Source organism: Tinamus guttatus, unplaced genomic scaffold (genome assembly GCF_059628265.1).
Source record: "Tinamus guttatus ecotype Peru unplaced genomic scaffold, ASM5962826v1 Tinamus_guttatus_pri_ptg000150l, whole genome shotgun sequence".
NCBI classification, from domain to species: Eukaryota; Metazoa; Chordata; class Aves; order Tinamiformes; family Tinamidae; genus Tinamus; species Tinamus guttatus.
In genome coordinates this window covers 17,183,713-17,211,180 of record NW_028288684.1, presented here as the reverse complement: position 1 = coordinate 17,211,180, position 27,468 = coordinate 17,183,713, and the positions used below count along the sequence as shown (strand labels likewise).

The following is a 27,468-nucleotide window of genomic DNA, read 5'->3' as shown; positions in this document are numbered from 1 at the left end:
CCTTGTGTAGGTCACGTCTGCAGGAGAAGATTGGCAAAAATTGCTTGTTTTGCCCCAGTCTGGAGTCGGAACGTGCTCAGGGTGTGTGCCCAGGGCCAGGAGCTCAGCAGGCCATGTGGCACGGGGAGACTCCAAAGGGCAAAGTCCTCAATACAACGTAGACCTGTGAGGCCTGGCTTAGCTAGGGCCAGAAATCCTGCAGCAGTTAGTGCCTGAGTGTAAAGCAAGCCCAAAGCGATGACTTGACACGTGAGGAAAAACGCGCTCTGTGCAGCCTCAATACAACCTATAGAGGGGAAAAAAAAAAAAAAAGGTGGGAGACAGGGGCATTTACAACACATAAAGAAAGCCTTACATTGCTATAGATGTATAAAAACATATATATGCACACACGTGCACACACTTGCACAGTTTTTTGCTGTTTTACTGCCTTTTTGTTCAAATGATTCAGCTATAAATCTGTGCTCACTGAATCACAACATGGAAGCTCCTAAAGGATTATTAAATCATTGAATCTTTTCTGAATTTGAACTCCTGTTTTTCACCAGCTCTAAAATCTCTAATTAGCACTATACCCAATCTGGTACTTTGCCTTGGTAATCCACTCTTGATAAGAAAACATCAGTTGATGAAAATTAGAGAATCTACTATTTTCCCAGTTAGTGCATTTAAGTAATTAAGTACCTCCCTGCTAAAAATATTCTGTATTTCTAACTTGTTTATATCTGGTCTGTATTCCCTGTTATGCCTTTCTCTGCTCGATTAAAGAACTCCTTGAAAAACAGTATTTTCTCCCCAGGAAAGCACTTAACTCAGAGTAATCAAATCACCTCTCAGTCTTCTGGTAGACGAGCTAAGCAGACTGACCTCTTTCCCTTCCTTTCCACAAGGCGTTTTCTTCAACCCTTGAGTACTTCTGTGTTTGCTCTTCTTTAAATCTTGGCAACACTGTCAGTCTGCATTTCAGAAGTGGGACTTGAGTCTCTTGCATGGCATTTTTTTCTCGCAAACATTTCAGCAAAACAAATATTAAAAAGCACAGAGAACTTTGATTCGCTGAACACAAATAATGTCTAGTCTCCTGGAAATTATGTTTCTAGTACTTGCTGCTTATGATTTAATAAACTATTCCCTCTGCCAGTCAAACAGGCAGAGTTTGAAAAGTCAGAACTTTTTCTGATAAAAACTCTACATTTTTAATTAAAGCATATGGTAAAAGCATATTTGAATAAAGCTGTTGCTTTCTAAAAGCAGCCTAAGCATTCTTTGTAACAGTGATGTGACCTATTTAAAATGTAAGACTTTCATTGAACATTCTAATAGTATATATATATCCTTAGATAATCAGCGATGGGGATAAACCCTTCTGTCCTCCTCTTCCTGCTCTCTCTGCAGATGCCATTTAAAGATTTAATTGTGGCCAGAACGACATCTGAGAATGTGTTTCTCTAACATTTCACAGCAGAGAGCTCAAGAATGATCATGGTCTCAAACTTTCCAGAGTGATAGCCTAGTTATCCCTGCCTGTTACAAAATAGTTGTATATTTTTGAACTGTATTTCAGTGCTTTCCACGGTCATATTCATATTCATTTCCTTTTAGAACAATACTAAAAAGCAAACTGATACGTTGAGTAAAATATGTCATAAGAAGTTTCAAAAAAAGCATCTACCAATGACCTTGTTCTGAGTTCTTGTAAAAGGATATTGTAAGTATTCTGCCTCATGTGCATAGTACCACCTGCAGTTTTAACTATAGCTGCAAAAAAAAGATATGGTAGAAGTGGAAGTGGGGAGAAAGCAAAACTATAAAATCATCCACCTGTATAAAAATGCAATAATAGAAAGGCCCCAAAGTGGCTTGCTTTCTTTTGGAGCAGCTGATCTACATCATGCCAAATGGAGCCGTCTTTCTTCTTTATTCCACCACACCTGTTTTCCCTTTATCTTTCTTCTGGCCTTTTGTCTGTCACACAGTTGGAGGTGGTAAAATACAATGTAAAATGCCAAAGATTTTTGTTTCAGTAATATGAGCACTAGCAAGGACTTGTATAAGTTTTTTCCAGCAGTGCTGCTGCATGCCTGAAATTCTGATAAACCTTCACTTCCTCCAAGCCTCAGTGCACAGAGGCTTCCCTACTCATATAAATAGTATTGATTTAAAGGTTACATCTGTTGGATTAGCAAAAAAAAAAAAAAGGCATTTTAAAACCATCTCCAGCTTCATTAGTTTCATTAGTAACTGAAAGTCTGTTTGGGATCAGGAGGGATTGCCCATTTGCAACGTGAACGCAGCCTCCGAGTGGGAGCTGGGAGCAGTAGCCCTGCCACCCCTGAGCCTCCCCCCAGCCTTGGTCCGGCCCGGATGCTGGTGATGGGCAAGGGTGGACTGGGGAATAAAGGTGAAATGTTGATTCGTTTGATTTATACTTCAGAGTGTGAAGCACCTGTCCCGGCTGGTTAACTTATAGTCAGGAATAAGCCGCGACAGCAGCGCGGTGCAGAACCCTCTGCTCCTGCCTGCTGGCCACAACATCGTCCAGGGTGAGAAAGGGTCTTCTGGCCTTGCGGGAGCAGAGCAAAGGACCCCCCAGGGAGAAACTGATGCAGTGGTATCCAGCCTCCCATTCCTGCTCCAGCATTGACTAACTTTGACCAAGTGATATTAGTGATTCTCTTGGTCATGAGCCGCGTTTGTAACACAGGCTCCTTTCTCCGCACTGTGCAACTCAGGTGCTTTATGTCCAAGTTCAGCGTAGGAGCAGCATTTATTTCTTTGCCCTGCCTGCTGTTGAGCTTTGCTAAAATACTCAAAAAAGTACAATAGAGTAGAAAAGAGTCATCCAAGTGGGAATATTTTTCATTTTATTGTGAATCTTGCACTAGCTGACAATTGAGCAGCCCACTCCTGGAGTCCTAATATTATATGGAAAAGGAAGTTAGCCCTATTGCTAATTTTCTTGTCTTCCTGTAGTGCCTCATCATTACAAACACCCTCATCATTACAAACAGATTCATTTAAAATGAGAACGCTGATGGGTCCAAACTAGAAGGCAAAAAGTGCTTCAGTTTAAGTTGTTACAAAGGCATCTTGCACTTTCTGGACAGAGGAGATTCACTGCTTTGAACAGTCACCTGGGAACGTTCACGTTCCTGTGAAAGGTATTTGAGATCAATGCCTCGTCCCTCGCAGTACTTTCAACCAGAGCCAAATAGTCTTCAGGCTGAAAGTGTGGAAGGGAGAAATTACCATCCATTGCCCTTTCTCTCTCTTTGCAGAAAGCTGAGGGGTTTTATTTATTCTTTCTGCTCAGGTTTGACCTTTAGCAACAGATTTCAGGATATAGAGCTCAGTCCCAGTTACCGGATTTCACTTTTCAGAGAATGTGTTTTCTTTAGAAGATTATTTCTTAAAAATGAAGAGTCGATTAAACACACTGGTTAACTGAGTAGGCTCCTTAAAGGACCATGGTCAGACTGGAGATCAGACACCAGAAACCTTGTGCACATTGGAAGCATATTTACTGTGAAACTGAGTCCTTGACCACAGCTTCCAGCTGTTAAGCAAACAACAGCCCTCAGAAGAGTCTGCCCTTTTGCCTGCACCTCCCTAGAAATTGGGCACATCCAGAGGCATGGCCGAGACATCGGCTGCACCCAAATAAGTGACTACTCTGAAGCCAGAAGCCCTGAGCTGCTCATGGAAGGGCTGTGGCTGCTGCCCGGACTGACAACAAGTTGTATTGCAGTTTTTCACTGCTGCTCAGTGCCCTATTTCCTCCAGACTAGAAGCAGCCCATTCCTCAATTTTATTTCTGATGCACCCAGCAATCTCAGCAATGCCTTACCTGTGAAATAGTGTTTTCCCCCCTATTTTAACATAACACAGGAACATGTTAAAGAATAAATAAAGTATAAATAACAGGGCACTGAGGCGGGTAGAGAAACTGTTTGCATTTTTATGGTAAGTTTGCGGTTGGAGGGAGAAAAACTTGTCAGGATGTAGCAAATAAAGCTGTGTGGTAACACTGCTGAAAGCAATATTAAATCAAAATAGGTTTTCAAAACCAGTACAAAAGCGTAACCTGAGTTTAAGCAATTCAGGCATTTAATAGGTTGTACTACAACACTGTGCCCAGACCAAGCAATTAGCCAAGTTGATTCTTCCAGCTTCTAATGCCTCTAAAGCAGCTCCTGGCGTTTATCCAGTTTTCACTCAAATACATTCGTGCCTAAACCAAAGGTATTTGTGATGGGCAACATTAAAAACAGCTTTGGAGACACTTCCTGCATTAGATTTTGGGCTGCTTTGATTGTATTTTTCTAGGCCTTTCACTTGCCATTTTGAATACAAAGTCTTTGGTAGTGCCCTGAGTGTTACTTTGCCTAATTTGTAAGCTTGGGGGCCCAGGAATCCTTTATTTGAAAGTTGCTTTAACTGTGGGAAATAGGAAGTGAGCAGAGAGAAGCAAATCTTTTATAGCGAGATGCTTGTTCGGACTGTAAATTAGGCAGTGCACAATAGAAGCGGGAATAGGCAAGTCTGCCTTTCTGCAGCCTGCGACGTATTGGGAAAGATAGGAGCTTTCAAGGATAACTGGGCAGACTGCCGTGCTGCAAGTTTGCTTTATGAGCATGGTGAAAAGACGTCCAGCTAATGTTTGTCCATGAAAAGTGCTTTAGTCGGTAACCTTGCATGGTCCTCAGCAAAGAGGAGTCCCTACTTGACAGCAAGCAAACAGTAAACGTTTCCATCTGTCACCTTTTGGAGACGTGTTGGAAAACTTTTACAACCTGTCTTTGATTTTGCACGACTGGTATTGCCGCAGCATAAGACCCCAGTCGCCTGCACGGTAACGAATGATACTTGTGCAACTGCTGGTTTTTAACATATCTTTTGGTTTGGAAATAGATATGAAAAAAGTATGAAAATAAACATATACTTGTGAGTCTTCGAATCCCTGCAGCAGAACTGCACAGGGTCCTGGATGGCTTCTTTGAAGGGTTGGTTAAGGCACATGGCTGCAAGAAGCAGAATGCTGACCCTCTGGAAGTCCATGGGAAGTTTGCCAGTGGCACTAGGGTTTTATGTCCAACTTTGGCAACCATTTACTGAATTTGAGTAGCTTTCCTCGTATTAGCCATCTACTGCAGTTCAGCTCACTTACTTAACTTACCATATGTTTGCAGGATCAGGTTTTCTATGAGGCTGGTGCTGGTATCAGTGCTGCATTTGTCCTTCATTAGAGGAAAAGTCTTCCCCTCTTTTTACTTTGCATCTTGCTCGAAGACATCCTGCTGAGCAGGAAATTGCTACAGAGGGAGGTGGCATTTTGAGATGACCCAACAAAAGGGGGATGGTTTAAGAACAGACCTAAGAATACCATGTTCTGAGCTTCTTTCCCAGCTTTACTACTCTACTTTTCATGCAGTTTTGATAAGTCATTAACCTTGCAGCCAGGTACTGCTTTCCAGTAAAACGGATGAGGATAACAGGCACTTGCTCCTCCAAAATACTCTCAGGATTAAGGGGAATAGAATAGCATTACTTAAAATATATCTCTTAAGTTTGGTTTTGTTTTACTTGATAGTGTTTCAAGTATCTCCTAAGACTCCTAAATTTTGAAGAACAGAGTTACATTTCCTCCTTTTCCACAGTTTGTGGGTTTGACAGAACTCTTTCTGTAATCAGTATTCCCTATATCGTGTGACTTTCTTTTGTCATGAGGGAAGATGCTTCCCTCGGCAGAGGAGAGACTGTAGCTTTAAAATCACAGTTGACTCATGAGCGTTTTGAGAAGCAGCTGACAAAACTGAAAAATACCTCAAACTCTGTTTTAATACAAGAAATTCTGAAGCAGTAGTATCACCTCCATTTGTTAGCGTTTCTAAACCATTGTAAGATCTCCAGATGGAAGTGCCTTTTGAAATGCAGAGTATGTAATAAATAATATGTGTTACAATATGGATCACTTGACAAATCACTCAGCTACAGTCGTCCCTAGGGAGGAAGGGTGCCTGCGACTCGAACAGGCGCTTGAACAGCTTCACAGCACAGAGGAAATGAAAGTGGGGGGAACATGTTCTGTTCTTAAAACAACCAAAATAATTTGAGTGCATATTTTCCCAGTAAGTTGAAGGACTATGGCTAATGAGGAGCTTCGCTTTTTATCTTTCCCCTCTCCAACACTCCAGCTCCCCAGACAGTATCATGTTCCCTATTGGTAACACGTCGGGGCATCATCCCTTTTTCAGTGCTTCATGAAGCATCACTGTATTTGCTGTAGCCTCATGGCTTTCCCCAGGCCTCAGTTTATTCATGCAGTCCAGGGAAGGCAGAAGTGAAGGGGCCCTGGGGGGCAGCTTGCTTTGTTCAAGGTTGACTTTGGTGTAAAACTCATCAGTAGAACCCAATAAACTCAGTGGTTTTAATCAAATCCACTGGAAAACTTCTTACTTTTCTGTTAGACTATCTAAAAAGATGCAAGTTTTTGTTCACTGGTTAAGTAAAAAGTAAAATAAAACATGTTTTCTTGTCTGCATTAGCAATGCAGCAGTAATCTGGCCGTGTTAGAGTGGTAGGAGCTAGAGAATATGCCATTAAGGGCTAAATGCTCCTAATCAGATTATCCCCAGGTCAGATTGCTTCAGTGTCTCTTTCTTACACTAGCAAAATATTTAATTGTTGATCCCTGCCTCCATGGAGCCCCAGAGCAGAAGTAGAATCCTCTATTTTTTTTCCCCCGGGCCTTTTTTTTTCATATATGGAAACACATTTCTTCACATCTTTTTCAGATGCGTGTGTGTGATTTTCTTCTCTCGGGTCAGAAACAGACCGTGATATATTGTATATCAACAGTAAAAATATAAAAAGTTACGTGAATTTCATCATTATTATAGGCCTAGCAATGTATATTTCCTTCCAATTTTATTGCTATCTGTCCAAGACTAAAGCATAACTTAATATAGGCTTCTCTCTGCTTCACTCTGGCGTACCATAATCTGGTGAAAATGAAATTGTATGGAAAGCACAGTTGAAGTCCAATGCCATTTAACTCACAGAGCATTTTATTTCAGCTGTCTCTTAAACATTTCCCAGGCTAGTTCATTATGACGGCTGCTTACAACTGCTCGTGTTCCTGCTGGTAATGCGTCCTGCAAACCCTTCCAAGTATCACGGAAACCTACACTTTATTTTCTTTCTGAGGCCAATATCTGTTTGTGCAATATTGTAGTATAGGTACAGCTGTATTTTTCTGCTCCTTAGAAAGAAAAGGTATGGGTGGACAGGGCTTGATCAAGCAAAGTAATAAAATGCTTAAAATAAGAGCCAAGCACTTTTCAGAACAACAGAAACTGTTCCAAACAACAGAACAGTTCAGAACTTGACCTTGCAACACAGGTCAAGTCACCTCATGCTAAAGAAGAGTCCAGGGCACAGCATTTCCCAAGCAGTTCCTGGTTATTTTGAAACTTTTAAATAAAAAGTTTGTTTTATTTCAGTCTTTGTAAAATTATTTGTGTGCTCCCAAATATTACTGTCCCTAACAGCCTAAAATGTAATGGCAACTTCAAGTCTGTACTGCTGCAGTGATTTAATGTGGCACAATCACAACATAATGTACGAGGCAAAACACAATTCAGGATTGAACTGACTCGGTAGTATAAGAAGTGGATTTAGGTGACATTAAGAGGCTTGTTTTTTAGCTTTGCTAACAGAGTAGGGAAAAGGAAATCCCATAGCAGCTGTAGAAATCCCTTGTAACCAACAGAGTGATTGAAGTGTTGAATCTTCCCTGTTATTATTGTAGATATATTTTCCAATCTATGGATACTGCAAATCTCCTATATGTACTTCTCTGTCATATTTCCTGAGTAGGTCTTTTAATTAGGGAGAATTTTGCTTCCAGTATATTTACTATTTCTTTTGAACTAATAGTAACTATTTAACAGTAACTACTAAATAGTATTAAATAGGAAACTATTAAATAGTAACTATTTAAATGACATTTCTCAGTATGTATTTCTCAACATTTCTCAGTCCCACCATACAGCAACATAACATCATGTTATAACTCATCTGAAGGTGCCTCTCTCTAGGTGCCTATTCAGTAATCTTACTAGACTTAATGACTTCAAATGGTTTTCTTTCATTAACTACAGGTTCTTATCAAAGTGCTGGATAACAATGATAATGGCCCAGAATTCTCTCAGGCAAGTTATGATGTCACCATTTCAGAGGACATTCTCCCGGATACTGAAATTCTGCAAATTGAAGCTATAGACAGAGATGAGAAAAATAAGTTGAGCTTCACTATTCACAGCAGCATCGATGGAGTCAGCATGAGAAAATTCAGAATTGATCCCAACACTGGGGTGCTCTACACTGCTGAGAGGCTGGACCATGAAGCTCAGGACAAACACATCCTTACTGTCATGGTAAGAACACAGTGTTCATTTGGGTCAGAACAGTCATTGCTGTCTCAGGTGCGTGTGTGCCTTAGGACTTCCACTGCAGTAAGCAGTCATTGATTTCATCTTACCTGCACTGCTGTGCATTTATTTTATATTTTTTATTTCATTTTTGATGAAACTCACTGTGAATATATTGTACTTAGTATGAAATGATTTGCCAGTTCAAAGGAGAGCAAGTAATAAATTATATAATCTCTTGGCACCTGGTCATTTCATACAATATAACTTTTAGAATTTTTAAGAGAGAGACTGGAAATTATTTGAGAAGTTATTCACAGGAAGATAACTACTTTCTTGTCATACAGAATGCTACAGCCCTTGCAAACAGAAGTCTGATTTATAGTTTACTTTTACAGACGTATTTCAGGACATAAGCTATTGCTACACGAAACAGCTTTTAGCTACTTTCCAAATGCTTAAGTATGCAAAAAAAAAGACTACCTTTTTTATTTTTTTTAAGTCAATGTGCCTAAATTGCATAACATTAGTTACTCTGTTTTCAAATGAAGGTTATATATTATGAAGTGGAAGTTAGTGGAAAAAAATCCTATCACTGTAGTCTGCTATTTTCTTTAATCACTTAAGAGCCCAGTGGAAACAGGGTCAGCTCAAGGTGGAGGGAGCCCAGGGAGCCCCTGTGCCCTCCAGCAAGCAGGAGTCGAGCAGGGCATCAGTCCCAGCGTAACGAGCAGTGTGTATATGTAACAGATTGGTATGTGTATTATGCACTTTTTCTGTAGGTCCGAGATCAAGAATTCCCTTATAGAAGAAACCTGGCCAGAGTCATCATAAATGTGGAGGATTCCAACGATCACAGCCCATACTTCACCAGTCCACTGTATGAAGCCTCAGTATTTGAATCAGCAGCTATTGGATCAGCAGTCTTGCAGGTCACAGCTTTGGATAAAGATAAAGGAGAAAACGCAGAGCTTATCTACACTATTGAAGCAGGTCAGTTCAGAGGCTGCAAATATACAGTGAAATGATTCACAATAAACTGGAAAGTGCTTTTACCCTTATTAACACGACAGCTTCTTTCTCCTACCTTCCTCTATAGAGCTGAACAACGATGGCGTGTTCTTGTTAGCTGCTTTTCATTTTTAAGCTATACAATACAAAAATCTTTCAGAAGAGGGTTGCTTTCATATTCACTAGATGGATCCTGAGCCCTTTACCATCCATCACAGAAGTTGGGTGCCAAAAGCTATTAGCAGTGACTGTTCTCGGGTCAGTGGCTTCAGTCTAGTACATACAAGATTCTTCATAAATGCATACCCTGACAGTTGGTGTGAGCTGGTATCTTTGCTGATATTATAATCAAAGGAACATGGGGAGTGACATCAGGTTTAGGCTAAAAACTTCTGCCAGCAGAGCAGTAGTAGTTTAGCAGCACAATGCCTCTTTTAGAATTACAGCATGTCAATAGAAGCCTAAGGGAAGGGACAGTGATACCAGAATACAACTGGTTTTGCTAGAAGGCTGTGTATATTTAAATTTATCATATATCAGCAAAAGCATTTTTCTGTGAGTATGTGAGCAAGATTATGGGAAATTTGCATTATCCTTGCCACACAGACAAGCAAATGTAGCTTTCTCTAGCTACTCCAATGGCCTTTATCTAAGATCAGGGAAATTTTTATATGTGCCAAGGCAGGGCAGCACTGTTCCTTTTAGAGCAAGCACTAAATAGATGAGTTTGGGTGCCTGGAAAAACGTAGTTCAAGAGTGTTCTTGGTATTTTCTAGATGCCTGCTCTATCCTTGTACTGATGTAAAACTGTAATCACAATTGCATCTCTTTACTTCTCACTCCTCTACCTAAATATAAAAGCCTAAAAGCAAGGGTTGGGGAAAAGAACAGAGAAACAGAGGGAAACCTAAGATATATTCAAGATAAATGTTACTACTGGAGGAAGAACATAGTAAACCTCAGTTTCACTACACACAGAGGTTAACAAATCACTTACTAATAGCTTGGTGCATCATAAACAGCTCCTTGTACTGGAGTGGAGCCGTCAGCCTGGTGAAGGCCTTCGCTAATGCCTGGCCATACTCAGCTCTTTGCCATGTGCATGCCCAAGGGTTTGTTGGTTCAGTGTTGCAGTCATTATATCATCTACACGTCTACAGGCCTATCTATCTCACTGGTTTTGTTATGCTCGTTTCTCCCCTCCTCCCTTGCAATTTGTGTAATTTATTGATGTATCTTGTCTTCTGGAGTACTAGAAGTTTGAGAATTTTCTGCTGTGTTTCTACAGCAGTTGTTAGGCTGGGCTGCAAGGCAGGCACCTCTAGGTGCCACCACAATGCAAAGCGCAGCCTGACATGCCAGGCCTGTGGTCTCCCATACACTGGTAATAGTGCACATGATGCAAACAGAAAATCGGATGCTTAGAAAGGATGTTTTGGCTGTTAGATCACCCTTTCTTTTGTCTGCTTATTTGTTTTCTCTTTCTAGAGGCGTTCTACTCCATTACAGCCTGTTTCTTTTTCATGAGAAGCTCTCACTGCAGTGTCACACTTCAAACTTGCATTTATTATAAAGCTGTGCACTGCCACAGTTCCATTATACACAGATGTTCCAATCCTAAATGCATCAAAATTCAGTCTTCTGTTGCTGTAGTTTTCTATGATCCATAAAATCTGAGCTGCTGAGGATACTAATTCTGACTGCAGGACTCACGTTGTACACAGTCCCTTTAGTCAGGGGAAATACTTAGATCAGCTTACATGTGAACAGACCAATCGTTAAAAAAAAGTAACTAACTCTTGTATAATTTCATAAGAAATCCCTAAAGGAGAAGAACCAGCTCTGGCCTTACATGAGGCAATCAGTGACCGCAGTTGATTCGTATCAGCAAGCTCTGACAAAATAACCACAGCACCATTTGCAGCGTCTGCAAATGTGGCAGATACTGTGATCTTTATGAGAATTTGTATCTCTGGCAGAATCTCAGTTCCTCAATGCATGCCATGATTTTTGTTTTAGCTAGTAAAGTCTGCTGAAAGGATGCAGATAAATGGAAAACCACTACCAGTACTGAACAACAGACCATAGTGTGTACCTTAAATTAGCTTCTAGGCACCAGAGTTTACAGGAGATAGTGCATCACATCTTCAAAATAGTTTAATTAATTCACTTCATCAAGTATTCCATGTATTTCTATCCCAGATAGAATTTTCATATTTACTTCTCTTTGCACAGCACCTGAAACATACCCATGTAAAGAATATCTGTTTACTAACAGTTACCTAAGGAAATATTTATCTCCAGGATGCTTTACAGTAGATTGGAAGCGGTTCTACATTTTGAAATATAAATTGCCACGATAACAGGAACAGGTTATAATGACTGGTATCTCCATAGCTTAGTACATGCTGTTTGTATTTAGAGTCTAATTCAGAAAAAGAGCCTTTTTGTCATATAACACACATAGCATCCTGCCCTTTACTAGGCACACAATGGATCAGCAAATTATGGATTGCCTAGCAAAGGTGATCTCTAAGTATAGGTTAAGGATAAATACCAAAGCTTTGCATCTGTCTGCTAACAAAGAGGTTGGCAATACAGATATCTTAAAAAAGAGAAAGAAAAGAATGTACTTGATATAAATTTACTCTCTTCACATTTATGAAGGCAGTGATCTCCCTGCCTGCATTTTCTAATGAAAATTTCATAACATTGTCTGCTAAGTTTTGTTCATCTAGATTCCTCCTTCCCAGAGATCATATGATAACCTTTGTGCACAAGATAGTTATCTCTTTTCTAAGCTATTTGTTCTGTTTAATTTTCTAAATGCCACTTTAACCTTTTATATCCAGTTCTTTGAGAGTTGAGCTACTGTAATCTTCTCTCTAGTTGCTTAATATTCCCTTCAGTTAATGGGTAGAGCTGTTGCTCCTTTGTAATGTAATTGGCTTATTAGCCTCTGATCTAATTTCTGTGATTTAGGTATACATGCATTTGACTAATTTCCATAATTGATGCTCTTTCCCGCTTCTGTTCTGGGAATAGTCTATTTGTGCCGTTTGTTCAAATGTTGACACTCAGAGTCAAGAGGTAGGTAGCAGTACCTGAGTTTCTGATGTTGATAGGTTTTGAACACCTATACTGACTTCTGAGGTGGCCTGATTTTCAAAGAGGAAAGATGAAAGACCCTCTAATTATTTTGTTTTTTCAATACCTGACTTTGACAGATTACAGGTAATTTCACCCCATTTTAAACTGTGCTTTAAGCGAATTGTAGTTCACTTCTAATTTGCATAAAATGTTTCTGTTTTAGGAAATACTGGAAACACATTCAAGATCGAACCAGTTTTAGGGATCATTACATTACTGAAGGAGCCAGATTTAACCACAATGGGACAGTTTGTTTTGTCAGTCAAAGTGACTGATCAAGGTTCTCCACCACTGTCTGCAACAGCAATTGTGCGAATATCTGTGACAATGGCAGATAACTCCCACCCGAAGTTCACTCTCAAAGAATACCAAGCAGAGGTTAACGAAAATGTGGACGTTGGTACTTCTGTCATCTTAATTTCTGCAATCAGTCAGTCCACGTTAGTTTATGAGGTTAAAGATGGGAATGTGGATGGAGTCTTTGCTATAAATCCGTACTCTGGAGTCATCACCAGTCAAAAAACCCTTGATTATGAACGTGCTTCCTTCTATCAGCTCATTGTACAGGCAACAAATATGGCAGGCATGGCATCAAATGCCACTGTGAACATTCAGATTGTTGATGAGAATGATAACGCACCAGTTTTTCTCTTCTCTCAGTATTCGGGCAGCATAAGTGAAGCTGCTCCTGTAAATAGCATAGTCCGAAGTGCAAGTAACAGTCCCCTCGTGATACGAGCCACTGATGCTGACAGTAATCAGAATGCTTTGCTTGTCTACCAGATTGTTGAATCTACAGCAAAAAAGTATTTCACGGTTGATTCCAGCACAGGTGCAATCAGAACAATTGCAAATTTGGATCATGAAACAATAGCCCACTTCCACTTTCATGTCCACGTTAGAGACAGTGGAAATCCCCAGCTTACAGCAGAGAGCCCAGTTGAAGTGACTATTGAGGTAACAGATGTCAATGACAACGCGCCAGTCTTCAGCCAGCCCATATTTGAGACTGTCTTGCTTCTGCCCACATATGCTGGTGTTGAAGTTCTTAAAGTCAAGGCTACAGATCCAGATTCAGAGATTCCTCCTGAATTAACATACAGTCTGATTGAAGGCAGTATGGACCATTTTTTAATTGATTCAAGTACGGGAGTGCTTACCATAAAAAACAATAGCCTTTCCAAAGACCATTATATGCTAATAGTAAGAGTATCTGATGGGAAATTTTACAGCACTGCTATGGTGACAATAATGGTAAAGGAAGCCATGGATAGTGGACTCCACTTCACACAAAACTTTTATTCCACCTCCATCTCAGAAAACACTACAAATATCACAAAGATCGCTGTGGTGAATGCTGTTGGTAACCGCCTCAATGAGCCCTTGAAATACAGTATACTAAACCCAGGCAACAAATTTAAAATCAAATCTACCTCAGGAGTCATTCAGACCACTGGCATCCCCTTTGACCGAGAAGAGCAAGAGCTGTACGAGTTGGTGGTGGAAGCAAGCCGCGAACTAGATCACCTTCGTGTTGCTCGAGTAGTGGTCAGAGTTCACATTGAGGACATCAATGACAACGCTCCGGTGTTCGTAGGGCTTCCCTACTACGCTGCTGTGCAGGTCGATGCTGAGCCTGGTACCCTGATATATCGAGTGACGGCTATTGATAAAGATAAGGATGAAAATGGTGAAGTGTCATATCTTCTGAAGGAAGACTATGGACATTTTGAAATCGACAGGGTGTCTGGCAGTGTTATTTTAAAAGAAGCCTTCAATTCTGATTTATCCAATATAGAGTATTTGGCGGTCGTCGTTGCAAAAGATGGTGGTGACCCCTCGTTGTCTGCGTCAGTAGAGCTCCCCATCACTATCGTTAACAAAGCAATGCCTGTCTTTGACAAACCATTCTATACAGCTTCCGTGAACGAAGATGTGGAAATGCACACTCCCATATTAAGCATAAACGCAACCAGTCCAGAAGGCCAGGGTATCATTTATATCATTGTTGATGGAGATCCCTACAACCAGTTTAATATTGACTTTGATACTGGAGTTCTCAGCGTCATCAGTGCACTGGACTATGAAATAAATTCTCTTTTCAAGTTGACCGTACGAGCCAGTGATGCCCTCACTGGTGCGCGAGCTGAGGTCACTGTGGACTTGATCATTAATGATGTGAATGACAATCCTCCAATTTTTGATCAGTCAGCCTATAATGCTACCTTGTCTGAAGCATCCTTGATTGGGACTCCTGTGTTACAGGTTGTTGCTACTGATGCTGACTCTGACAATAATAAAATAGTGCAGTATCAGATAGTCCAGGATACCTTTAACAGCACTGACTACTTTCATATAGACAGCACAAGTGGCCTAATTCTGACAGCCCGTATGTTGGATCATGAGTTCATACAGCAATGCAGCTTGAAAGTCAGAGCAACTGATAATGGCTTCCCACCACTTAGCAGTGAGGTTCTTGTTAGCATCTCAATAACAGATATGAATGACAACCCTCCAGTTTTTAACCAGTTAATTTATGAATCATATGTAAGCGAACTGGCACCTCGTGGTCATTTTGTGACTTGTGTGCAAGCTTCTGATGCTGACAGCTCTGACTTTGGCAGGCTGGAGTACAGCATCCTCTCAGGAAATGATCGGACCAGTTTTATCATGGACAGCAAGAGCGGTGTTATCACCCTTTCCAATCACCGGAAGCAGAGAATGGAACCCATGTATAGCTTAAATGTCTCTGTCTCAGATGGGTTGTTCACCAGCACGGCTCAGGTGCACATACGGATCCTTGGAGCCAATCTCTACAGCCCTGTGTTTACACAGAGTGTTTATGTTGCTGAGGTTAGAGAAAATGCTGCTCCTGGAACTAAGGTAATCCACGTGAAAGCCACAGATGGTGATTCAGGTATATATGGCCAAGTAAGCTACTCCATAATAAATGACTTTGCCAAGGACCGATTTTTGATTGATAGCAATGGGCAGATTTTAACAACTGAGCGACTGGATCGGGAGAACCCCCTGGAAGGCGATATTGGTGTGTTTCTGAGGGCCCTTGATGGAGGTGGCAGGACTACATTTTGTACTGTGAGAGTGATAGTAGTGGATGAGAATGACAACGCTCCGCAGTTTATGACTGTAGAATACAGAGCAAGTGTCAAAGCAGATGTTGGGAAGGGTTACTTGGTGACCCAGGTGCAAGCTGTGGATCCAGACGATGGAGCCAATTCAAGAATTACCTATTCACTGTATAGTGAGGCTTCTGTTTCAGTAGCTGATCTGCTTGAAATAGATCCAGACAATGGATGGATGGTTACTAAGGGTAGCTTTAATCAGCTGAAAAACACAGTTCTGTCATTCTTTGTTAAAGCAGTTGATGGTGGCATTCCTGTAAAGCATTCTCTTATTCCTGTCTACATCCACGTTTTACCTCCAGAAATATTTTTGCCTTCCTTTACTCAACCACAGTATTCTTTCACTGTGACAGAAGACACTGTTATCGGCAGTACTATTGACATTCTGCATGTTTTGCCTAATCAGGGTGCTTTGTATAGCACGGTTAATGGAGAGTTGACTGAAAACAACAAAGATGGGATTTTCATCATAGAGCAAGACACAGGACTCATAAAATTGGATAAGAGGCTTGACCATGAGACAAATTCGGCTTTTCACTTCAAAGTTGCAGCCACCATTCGGTTAGACAAAGTAGACATTGTAATAACAGTGGATGTGGAGGTTAAGGTGTTGGATGTAAATGACAACAAGCCCATGTTTGAAACTGCTAGCTATGATGCTATAATAATGGAAGGGATGCCCATAGGAACGAAGCTTATGCAGGTTAAAGCAGTTGATGCAGATGCAAGTGCAAATGGGCAGGTCACCTATACACTGGCAGTGGAATCGGAGCTGGAAAAGATCACAGAAGCCTTTGCCATTGACAGCAACAGTGGCTGGATCAGCACCCTGAAGGATCTGGACCATGAAAAGGATCCTGCTTTCACTTTTGCGGTCGTGGCCTCAGATCTGGGGGACACTTTATCCTTGTCCTCAACCACCTTGGTCTCCGTCACCGTGACTGACATAAACGATAACGCGCCCGTCTTTGAGCATGAGGTGTACAGAGGTTCGGTGAAGGAGAGCGACCCGCCGGGTGAGGTTGTGGCTGTGCTTAGCACTTGGGATGAAGACACGTCCGACATGAACCGGCAGGTTAGCTACCATATTACAGGTAAGAAACCAAAGGTGTGCTTTCTTGTCAAAACCAGCCTTACTGAAAAACTACATGTCACCCAGTTTTATGTGAAGGTTTGGCAGGGTTTCAGATACGCTACTTGGAAATTTGGGTGGAGGGGAGAAATAAGGAAATTGTAAATCAAAGGGAGTGGGGAGGGCCATTGCTTATAAATACAGATTACTGAGCAGAGAAGTAGTTATCCACTCTGAAGGACTGCTTAGCTGCAGTGCATTGTTATATATGGCATGAGGCAATTCCAACTACATTATTAACATATTTTTCAAAGCGTAGTGACATTGCTTATTCCTGTTGTGCTATACTTACTCTTTTCTCCTAGATTCAGGCTAGATTTTGTTTATGTATATGATGAGTGATAGGTTGCTGCAGCTATTTTTCTGCCTACAGCCTTCATTCTCTTATAGATGTTTTAGGGAACAATGTTTTCACTCCCCCCAACCTTCATAACCAAACGCTAGTATCAGTTACACAGTAATAGCCAGATGATTGGACAAACTCTCATCTATCTCCTTTGACAGGATTAGAATTATGCAAGACTCCATGTAAATAGCAGACAGTGGGCAAAAATACCAAGTCTGGCTTAACTCCTACCCTGCATTGGCTCTCAAGATGGCAATGGGAGTGGGATGGGTTATAGTGACAAGTGTGCATAGCCCTGGGTTAGCTGTGTTGTACACCTGAAATAGCATCATTTGCAAAACAAAAATTCATTTTGGTGGTTTAAATAAAAATCCGTGTTCAGGTTGAAGGCAAAAAGTTCTGGGTGTTTGTAGTGTGTTGTGTTTTAGGCTATTAGGGTTAGAGACAAAAAAATCACCTTGTGGGTGAAACTCAGAGGCATTGGGAAAGATTCGTTAACTGTCTGTGCCAGACTTTCCATGTGTCTAAAACTAAATACTTCATCTTAGTGGTTTTGTTGTGATACTGAAAGGAGTTTTGAGACACCAGTATAGCATCTTACAAGAAAAGCAAATAAAATATTTGTAACAAAATGATATTAGTATACTGTAGTACTTTTAGCCTAAGATACTGTTTTTCTGTTAGTTCCAAAGTCTTTAAGTCATCTGTTAATCATTTTAGTTATAAATTCATCTGTTTTCTTCACATTCCTGTGCTGTTAATTTAGCAAAACTGGACATTTTAATAACACCAATCACATGTGGCTCAAACAAATCTCTGCCTTCATTTGTATCCCAGTTCAAAATACTTTAGACTTTTTGCCAGTCTTTTTGAGTTACTGAAAACATTAGATCTCAAATCCCAAAACTCTCTCAAATGTCTGCATTACAATTGCTATAGCATTTGTGCTCAGAAGCTTCACTGTCTTTGAACGCAGTCATTCAATTTGGGAAATGTACACAGATAGAATTAGGTTCTTTTGATTAATATGTTAAAACATGCTAAATTACAGTTTAACTAATGAAATTGTCTACTCACACTTTACCCCAAATTCAGCTCAGCACTTGAATATTTAATGGAATCATATTATCTAGATGATTATTCAAAGTGACTGTGGCTTTTTGAAGACATTTTGAGACACTGACATTTCTGTAAATACAGTAAATACAACACACAACTGAAAAGGGAAAAAGAAAATAAATGATGAGAATAGTATGGGGATACAGCAAATACAGCTGGTGAAAAGTAGCACACAGAAAATAGATGGAAAAATCATCTTTTAGAAGATGAGGAAAATGAACATCCTGGGCTGGATGTGGTTATAGAAGAGACCATGTGCTTTTTTTCACATATACAATAACAAGCCTTCTAATCAACTTTGAGAAGGGTAAATACCTTCTGGTGGGTAAATAAATATGTGATCTATTTTGAATTGTTTTAGCTTAGGGCTTGCTTACACAGTCAGTGGCAAGTGGCTGCCATTTTCAAATCTAGATGCATCTTACTTTGAACGGTGGAAAAAAAACTGTTGCACTTGCCATTTATTTTTAGGAGTATGATGGCAATTGGAGATTTTCACAAAGTGAAAGCACTATATTTAAATTTTACCAGAAAATCAGAAGGAGTCACAGAAATACACTTAGCGATAGAATAACTTTCTCCTTCTCCTTCTCCTCTCCCTTATTGAGACTATCACTTATCTAATTTGAGGCTGTGTGGCTAAAACCCAGGTTCAGCTGATCCTTGGCTAGGATGAGCCAGCTTAGACCCAGCCACATATTAAAAAGATTTAACAGTGATAAACCAGAAAAAGCAGCCAGAAAAATAAGTTAATTGCCAGGACTTAGGTACAGTGAAGTGTTTAACGCTCCCTAATGCTCCCATCTGATGTTAGTTAGGTTCCATCAGGACATGAATGTAAGAACAGACAACAATGTCTAATACAAAGGTGGTGGTATATTTTTGAGGGAAGAACTGGTATTTGGCACTATTTTTTTCCACTGGGTTCATTGCCCAGTATAAGCCGAGTTTTTATTGCTGTTTCTGTACGCCCTAAGCACCTTAAGGCAACGTCCCTGGCAGGATCAGCACTGATTGCCTGGTGGCAACATCTGGGACCTAAGGAGATTGCCTGCCCTTTTGGGATCCTGGAGCTCTGCAGAAATGGATATTTAAGTGTTTGGGGAGGGTTTGTACTGCAGGCTGAAGACGAGTGTGCTCAATCTTGTGATTGTAAAACTGGCAGGATTGGTTTTAGTGTTGGAGCAGTTCCTTAAACAAACATCTTAAACCTGGGGTGAGGGATACACTGAGCTATCTTATGTGATGTAAATGCCTAGAGTTCTAAATCAGAACCGAAGCAGCTAAAGAAATAGCTAAATGAGAGAAATAAATAAATAGGTTAAATTAGTAAATATTCAGTTGCTTCTCTTTCAGATAGGAACATTGCAATGAAAACAGATACTCTCTGCTTCTAGTTTTCGGCTCCCTTTTTAGCCATTATAATTCCCACTGTGTGTGCTTTGGTAATGATGTGTGTCAGGATTTGTTTATTTTGGATCACTGTGTGTCTGCATTTCATTTGTATCTAGCTGTTTTTTCTTTTTTCTTTTCATAAACTTGAGCTTGATTTGGCTTTGTACTATTTGCTGACTAGGGAGAGAGCGAGAGCATTATTTAAACTTAAAGTAACAAAAGATAAAAGATAATGCTGATTCTTTCAGCCTCAAAGTCTTTCTAAAAAGTTACCGGGGTGTTTTTTGTAGCTAGCACTTCAGTGTTGTGACATTCAAAGTAGAACATAAGAAAACTGCCAAAAGATTTTAAAGAATCCATTAATACATCTAGTCAGCAGGCTTCCGTTTAGAAAATCTACATTATTCAGAGTGAAAAACTAATTAATTAGAACACCCCTAGGATACTGAATCTGCTTAAATATGTTAGTGAAAAAGTTAATTAATGACTACAGAATGAGATCTGCATTAGGACATATGTATAAGTACTAGAAGATTGTTCCCTGAGCCACAGCATTGATTTTCTTTGGCCTTTCCTTTTTAAGAATATTTCCTTGACAGTCTCCTACTGTTTACGTCTCATTATTTCTGTTACACTTTATTGTATATGTTCTGCCTTTGTCTTTTATCAGTAAAGTATATAGCCAGTCCTGAGAAGCAAAGAAATGAAGGATAGGATAATAAAAGGGACATACGAATAAACTCTGTTTCGTATATTTTCTGCTTATTATACAGATTTTTTGGCCATTCAAATTGATCCTTTTCTAAAGGAATAAAGACAAAAAAAAAAAAAAGAGAGAGATTGGGGGTCAGGGTGGAAGGGAATCTTATAAACCCTTTCTATACATACTCCCTAAATTCCTGTATATGATTTAAAAGCCATTCCATCAACAACAAAGCAACAGTGATTTTAAAATTACTTCAAGCTAGAGTTACTGTCAGCCCTAAAAGCTCCCAGCTGCTTTTAATTAGATTTTACCTTTCCTCTTTACTTAGCAATGGGATACCCATACCCTGAATGTATTACTGCATAGTGACTGAGGACAGTTAATCATTTCCTTTTACAAAAAAACTAATATGCAGGAAAGCACTGATTGATATCATGAAGCTAAATAAGAATATTTAAGACCACTTTTATTAATGGTTTACAACATGAAACTCACTGTGACACGATTACAGCCTTTTATAAAGGAGAGTTAAGCTTTTTTTATGCTGATGTTGAACCTGAATAGAGAATTTAATGGCAATCAGCAGGAGTCCACCTTCTTGGATAGGCACAGTAAGACTCAAGTCAATGGATTCACATTGCCTTGGACTGTATTCAGATCTGGCCTATAGTGCATTGAAATATAATGTACCCCATTTCAGGGAAGTCAAGTTTTATCACAATGGATTAAAAAAAGTTCAGCTGAGTCCTATGATGGTTTTTCCAGACTGTCATGTAGATCACTGAGAAATTTGAGCTCTGCTTGGTTTTCTAGTCAGAAGAAGAGATTCTGTATCAACCTAAAGTATCTATGTTTGATATATCACTTTGGTACCCTGTATGACTACAGGGCCTTTTGTAAGTATAGGGCATATCTGACTAATTTTCTGGAAATTTTATTAATTACAATGTTGCTTTTTGACGCAATTATAGTTATCACGAATGATGATACTTAACAAGAAAGATGTACGCAGCCTGCCTGAAGTAACTTAGTTTTCATAATATTAAATAGAAACTGCTCTGTCTTGTCCTTCTTAGATTAAAAAAAAAGCATAGATTACAGCCTGTGACCTCTTTTCTGCTTTTTGATGTACAAAGAAGGCTTGAAACGTGCATTAAACATTTCTTTGCTTGGTTTTAAGCTCAGTTTTGAGTTCAGATCTTCTCTGCCTTGTTTGTGCTAAGAGGCTCCCTGGAGAAATGACAGGATTGTGACACCAGACTCAACAGCCGTGACATCTAGTCACTTGACAGCAGGAATGATTCAAATAAATTCAGCCCTTAATGTACCTTTCTCTCTGTTGATTTTTTTTATAATACTTATTTACTCAAACTTTGAGCATAAGTAGGAGAGAGGAAGGTTGAAAAGCCTGCTCTTTATATTAAGCTTGGACGGATCCCGTGACACATGTCAAGACCTTGAATAAGTTGTGAGCAAAACCAAACTGAGTATATTTGGCATTCTTGATACTGCTACGAGAAAAAAAAAAAGCATTCCCTTAATATTTTTGTGCTGCCTTTTTTACATCACATACATGGAAAATAGTTCTCAAATTGTATTTCTGCAGGAGAGCACAGTAGGAAGCTTACTGTGGTGAGGAAGCTTAATGTGGTGAGGAAGAGCATTATCCATCTGGAATTGCTGGAAGAGGATTCCAGCTGCCTAGCTGGAATTGAAGTTTGCCCAGTGGAGCAGCGTTATTTTTTACTATATCTTCATTCAATTCCTAGAGTGCATGAGTTTGGTCTATGTAGTACTCTATCCAGCATTGTGCACATGTATTTTTAGAGACCAAACTTGGATTCAGTGCTGGGCATAGAAGACTTGAGAAAGGTGACTGAAGGTTGTCTCTGTATGGACCAATCAGGGGACTGTAGCACTTCAAGGGGAAGTGAAAATAGAAAAACACATTAATGGCAAAGAACTTTGCCTGCCTTAATTCCTTGTACCCTTCTTCATGTGAAATGTCATTACTTCCTTCCTCAGAATGATCTTTCCTTCTCCCAGTATGCTTTTGTCACTGTAAAATTTAACGATGGCAAAAAGAAACATTGCCAGGTTTAGTGTCAGTGTTTCAGCATGATAAAAAGCTGTTTTGCTTCATTTCCTGCACTCCTTGCTGGCTTTCACCAGCTTTCACTCTCTGATACGGTTGATCTAATTGCAGTGCTTATCTTCAAACCACTCCACCAATGACCTCTTGTTAGGACTATTTAATACTAATGTGTCTTCCCGTGTCATGTAAACTTTTTTTAAAACTAGAATTGTAATGAGCAGAAGAGCGGCGCGGCTGTATGATAAAGCTTTCATTAGAGGATTCCTTAATAGAACCTACTTCCACTCCTTGATTGCATAATCAACAGTTAATTAAATTGTCTTGGTAACAAGAGCTACAGAGTATTACAGCCTCTCTTGAGACTAAGTGGAAAGACAATTGTACCATCCTGAGAAGACTATTGATTGTTCACAGTTTGAATTTGATTGCCCTTAAGGGGAACTAAACAAGAGATCATCTTCAGCTCTGCTAAATGGATTTTCCTTCTTATGAAAGTTATTGTTTCACTTTCATACGAGACATTCAGGGGGCAATAAACACAGAGAAGAATAATCTCATCACAGATTTCCTGAGTCGGCAAGGTGGAAAACACTGATCACTGTAAACAAGTGATGGCTGCTTCTTCCAGGCCCTCCAAGATGACTCTGTGTTTGTGGTTGCGCCAACTGGGACTCCCCAGCCTATGGTTTGTTGCTTTTCTCATTACAGGAGGGAATCCCAAAGGAAAGTTCGCTCTGGGACTAGTTCAGAATGAATGGAAGGTTTATGTGAAAAGGCCACTCGATCGGGAAGAACAAGACATTTATTATCTGAACATCACAGCTACTGATGGCCTCTTCGTAACGCAGGCTGCTGTAGAAGTGACAGTCACTGACGTTAATGATAACAATCCAGTTTGTGAACAGGTGAGTTAGCAGCATTCGTGGTAATTTACCATTTTGGCTTTACCATAGACACCACTGCTCTTTACAGCTGACTTCTGCAGAAGGATCCGGAGTGATCTGGGGAGGAGCAGGGTGAATCTGTCCAGTGAAACAAAGGTGAAATGATAATGGGTTAGCAAAGGTAGTGGAGCAATATCTCCTCCATCTTCTGCACCATGGCTTTGCTAACCTGTTTTTCTCAATAAATAAGTTTAAGGTAGCGCTGGCATCAGGCAGTCACTCTTTTCCTCCGGAAAAATGTGCTTTGCCTTCACAACCAGTTGTAATCCAACTGGCCACTTCAGCAGGTCTGAAGGGTTGGGGAAGGGAGATGTCTTCAACCTAAAATAATTCCAGCCTTCACAAAACTGGCAGAGGGCTAGCAGCCAAAGACCCAATGGAAAAGGCAAAAGAAAGTAGCTCATTAATATTTTTGCCACACATACCCATATTTTGGCCTGACTACACCATTAGCTTTGTCTTTCTGTGAACAAGCAAAGTGGGAAACCAATATTACTATGACAGAAAGATCCATGTGAGAGAAACAAATCCCTAAATCATTAGAAACCAGATTCCTTCAAGGTTGCTGCTCAAAGGCTGACATTATCACTGATGGACCACTGACACTGAAAGCACCACTCCACTCTGGGAATTGCACCCTGGATCTCCCCTGAACACCATTGGATAATGTGGTAAAAACAGTTGTCTTCATTAACATGCCCATCAACGTTTTAATTTCATGGGTGTGATGAGGTAGAAAATGTGACTGTGTTTTACACTTACTTAAAACTAGCCCAATTAATAGTCATAAACTGTCACTGTTTTTGTGATACCTCAAAGCTTAACAGTGATTCGAATTTCTAGGAATGGGTTATATAAACAAAAATTGTTTCTTTTATAGAAAAATGTATTACAGAGGGCTAAAAAAAAAAGCTTGCACAAAGACTATAAAATGCTGTTACTGCATAGCCTATATTTCTGCTTTCGTCTCCAGGTTGCATACACAGCACTATTTCCTGAAGATATTCCATCAAACAAAGTCATCCTTAAAATCAGCGCCAAAGATGCTGACATTGGTTCCAATGGTGAAATACGCTACTCTCTCTATGGTGCTGGGAACAATAAATTTTTCTTAGATCCAGAAAACGGTAAGATGAAGACAAAATGTTTTTAAATAACCCTTTAATACTTGAACATCAGGGATGCACTTTCATTAACTTTCAATAACCACATGACATTTGAAAAACTGGCACTTGTTCCTGTCCCTGCTGGTGCGCCACTTCTGAAGTAGTGGTTGTAAGAGGGAAGAGGGACATGTTTGCTACCAGACTGCATGTTGCGTTCAGGAAGGTGGATTTTGACCCTTTTGTTCCCCAACCAGACCTCAATTAAGGCTGCAGGTGTATGGGGCACTCGTCCTGGAGTCTTATGATAGAAATGCAGGGAAGCTGCCAACACAGTGCTCCTTCAGCTCTGGGCTTCATTTCCTCCACCTTGGGCTGGATGCATAGACAGCTAGAGCCTATATCGAGGACATTCCTTTTATACCTGAATCTGAGGGGAGAAAGAATATCAGTAATGCATTTGTGGGCATGTGAAGTGTTGTCTCTTTTACAGTTGGTTCGGAAAATGATACTCATCCCTGCTAAGATGTAGATTCTGTGTTGGTTAAACACATGCAATCAAAACTCAGTTTCCATGAATACAAATCCCACCTCTCTCTTTTTCTCAGAGATCTGATTTCTGTAATGACAGACTAAGTTCCTCCATGTGCAGGGCCTCCTCTCCCTGACTAGCAGGAGGCAGCGCGCCTGCTATTGCCATCATGACTGACAGAAGAGGAGGCGTTGGGAGATGTAAACAGTGTGTGGAGGGGGAACTGTTGCCCTCTTCAAAAAACTTTATATTGAGCTGTGAATCTTTACAAAATTAAGCTTATCTTCTGATTGGTTATGGATGTTTACTGACATGATAATGTTTGGCAGTTGTTTGTGCTGTGGAAAATAGATCATGGATAAAGTCCTCACAGTCTGAGCAAGCTCTGCTTTGGTTGCTGCTGCTGGTCATGGCAATACAGGCCTTTGTATGAGAAGAAGTCTGGTATAAATTAGATATTAGAGCAATTTTTTGAACAGTAGCATGAGAAGACTGCATTTCAACAGATTCAAGGTGTTATCTGTAGAAGAACAGAGTTTTGTCTAGACATCTATAATCTTAAAAGTAACAGAAAGACAGACATTAAGAATATTCCCTATTATGCTCTGTGTCATGGGTGAAGTTGTAGGGTGTGGAAGGCCACCCAGAATGGCTTGCCCTCCCTGCACTTGTCTTGGTTGCTCATTTGTTGGATGGAGAGGAGTGAAAAGTGACAATTCCATGAGCTTTTATTTTGTTCATTGGAATAAGCAGGGCTGGGGTTTTTTGTTGTTGTTTTTCTTGTTTGTCTTGTTTTTTTGGGGGGGGGGGGGTTGTTTTTTTTTTGTGGTTGTTTTTGTTTTGCTTTTCTGTAACTGGGAAGTGCATGTTCTTGGATACACACTAACTAGAATTAGTATTGTTATTGCAGTAATAATGATGCCTACTAATTGATTTTAGGTGAGCTGAAATCCTTGGCCCCTCTCGATCGAGAGAAAATCCCTGTGTACAACTTGGTTGCCCGGGCTACAGATGGTGGTGGCAGGTTTTGCCAGTCAGAAATCCATCTTATTTTAGAAGATGTTAATGATAATCCACCAGCATTTTCATCTGATCACTACACTGCATGTGTCTATGAGAATACAGCCACTAAAGCTTTATTGACAAGAGTCCAAGCCACTGATCCTGATGTAGGTAAGTGAATAATGCTGCTAACAACTAATGCTCAGGAAAATCGTGGCTTCATGGAATTATGATAAAGATTGTTTTTTTTTTTTTTTAATATACTTGCATCTCCCATTTCCAATACATTCCCAGTGCATCAAAGTGGTCATGGCCAAGCTTGGCATCATGGTGCTGTTAGCAGATAAACATTGCAGAACGAGTATTTTTTTCTGTTGATCAGTGATAGTAGTCATGAGTTTCGGAGGTAAATTCCAACTTTTCTTCCTGCAGTCATCTTACCTCTTTTTCTGAGCCATGGTTCTGAATACCCAGGCCTCTGTTTATGTGAGTAATATAGTTACATGCCATAGGGACATATACCTGATTAATCGCAGCTTAGCTAGAATTTTATACCGCTGTAACTCCCATTTGTTCCATCTGGTTACCTCAGCACAAAACTATTGTTGTACACTGTGAATACACATTATATACACTCTGTTTTTTTTCACTAAACATTTCACTGTACTTTTAAAGTGTAACAGTTTATTACATGAAGATCTTAACCTTGAAATCGAGGCCCAATTTTAAATATTTTAAGGGGTTTATATATAAAACAATGCAAAGTAAAACCTTAACAAATCTGAGATTTTGTTTTAACCCGTTCGCATTAGATGGCATAAATAAAGCTTTAATTGTTTGTTTTTAATTTTTGTGGTTCTGGTAATGTTTTATAAAAACTGGCTCATGCAGCTTCACAATAAAAAGCTGGCCTTTTATTGAATGAAAACATATATTCAATTTTAAAATGTTTATTGTCTAAAGCACAGTGGTACTGGTGGTCTCAGTTTTTATTAAGGTTGTTAATATCAGCATACAGTGATCAATATAGGAACAACAAACAGTCGTTAGTATGTTTATAAAGAGCCACATCGTATGTTCTGGTTGAAAAATTGCAATTAAAATTTATGATAGTGTCCTGCAGTGAAACAGCAATTACTGGTGCTAAACTACTGAACAGTTTGAACATCCAAAGTTGTTTTCCACTGTTGTTTTAATTATCATTTTCTCACAGGTGAGGTAACATTTAAGGAGGGGAGGATACACAAAGATTAGAATCAGAAGTTGTCAATAAAAGTTCTAGCTAGCATCAATGTTGCCTAATAAGATAATTATAAAGATATGAACAAATTGCTACATCTTCCTTCTGAAACAAGATA

The 27,468-nt window shown here is 39.8% G+C and overlaps 1 protein-coding gene across 4 annotated transcripts in view; it reads left to right on the top strand.

Moving 5' to 3' along the window:
* FAT3 (FAT atypical cadherin 3) overlaps positions 1–27,468 on the top strand; it is a 378,200-nt gene that overhangs the window by 290,835 nt on the left and 59,897 nt on the right. For all 4 annotated transcript variants that reach the window (XM_088522315.1, XM_088522316.1, XM_088522314.1 and 1 more), the window contains exons 8-13: positions 8,163–8,438; positions 9,215–9,425; positions 12,757–16,830; positions 23,238–23,434; positions 24,447–24,600; positions 26,048–26,281. In XM_088522315.1, the coding sequence (XP_088378441.1) occupies positions 8,163–8,438; positions 9,215–9,425; positions 12,757–16,830; positions 23,238–23,434; positions 24,447–24,600; positions 26,048–26,281 (5,146 nt within the window). The remainder of the gene's footprint in view (positions 1–8,162; positions 8,439–9,214; positions 9,426–12,756; positions 16,831–23,237; positions 23,435–24,446; positions 24,601–26,047; positions 26,282–27,468) is intronic.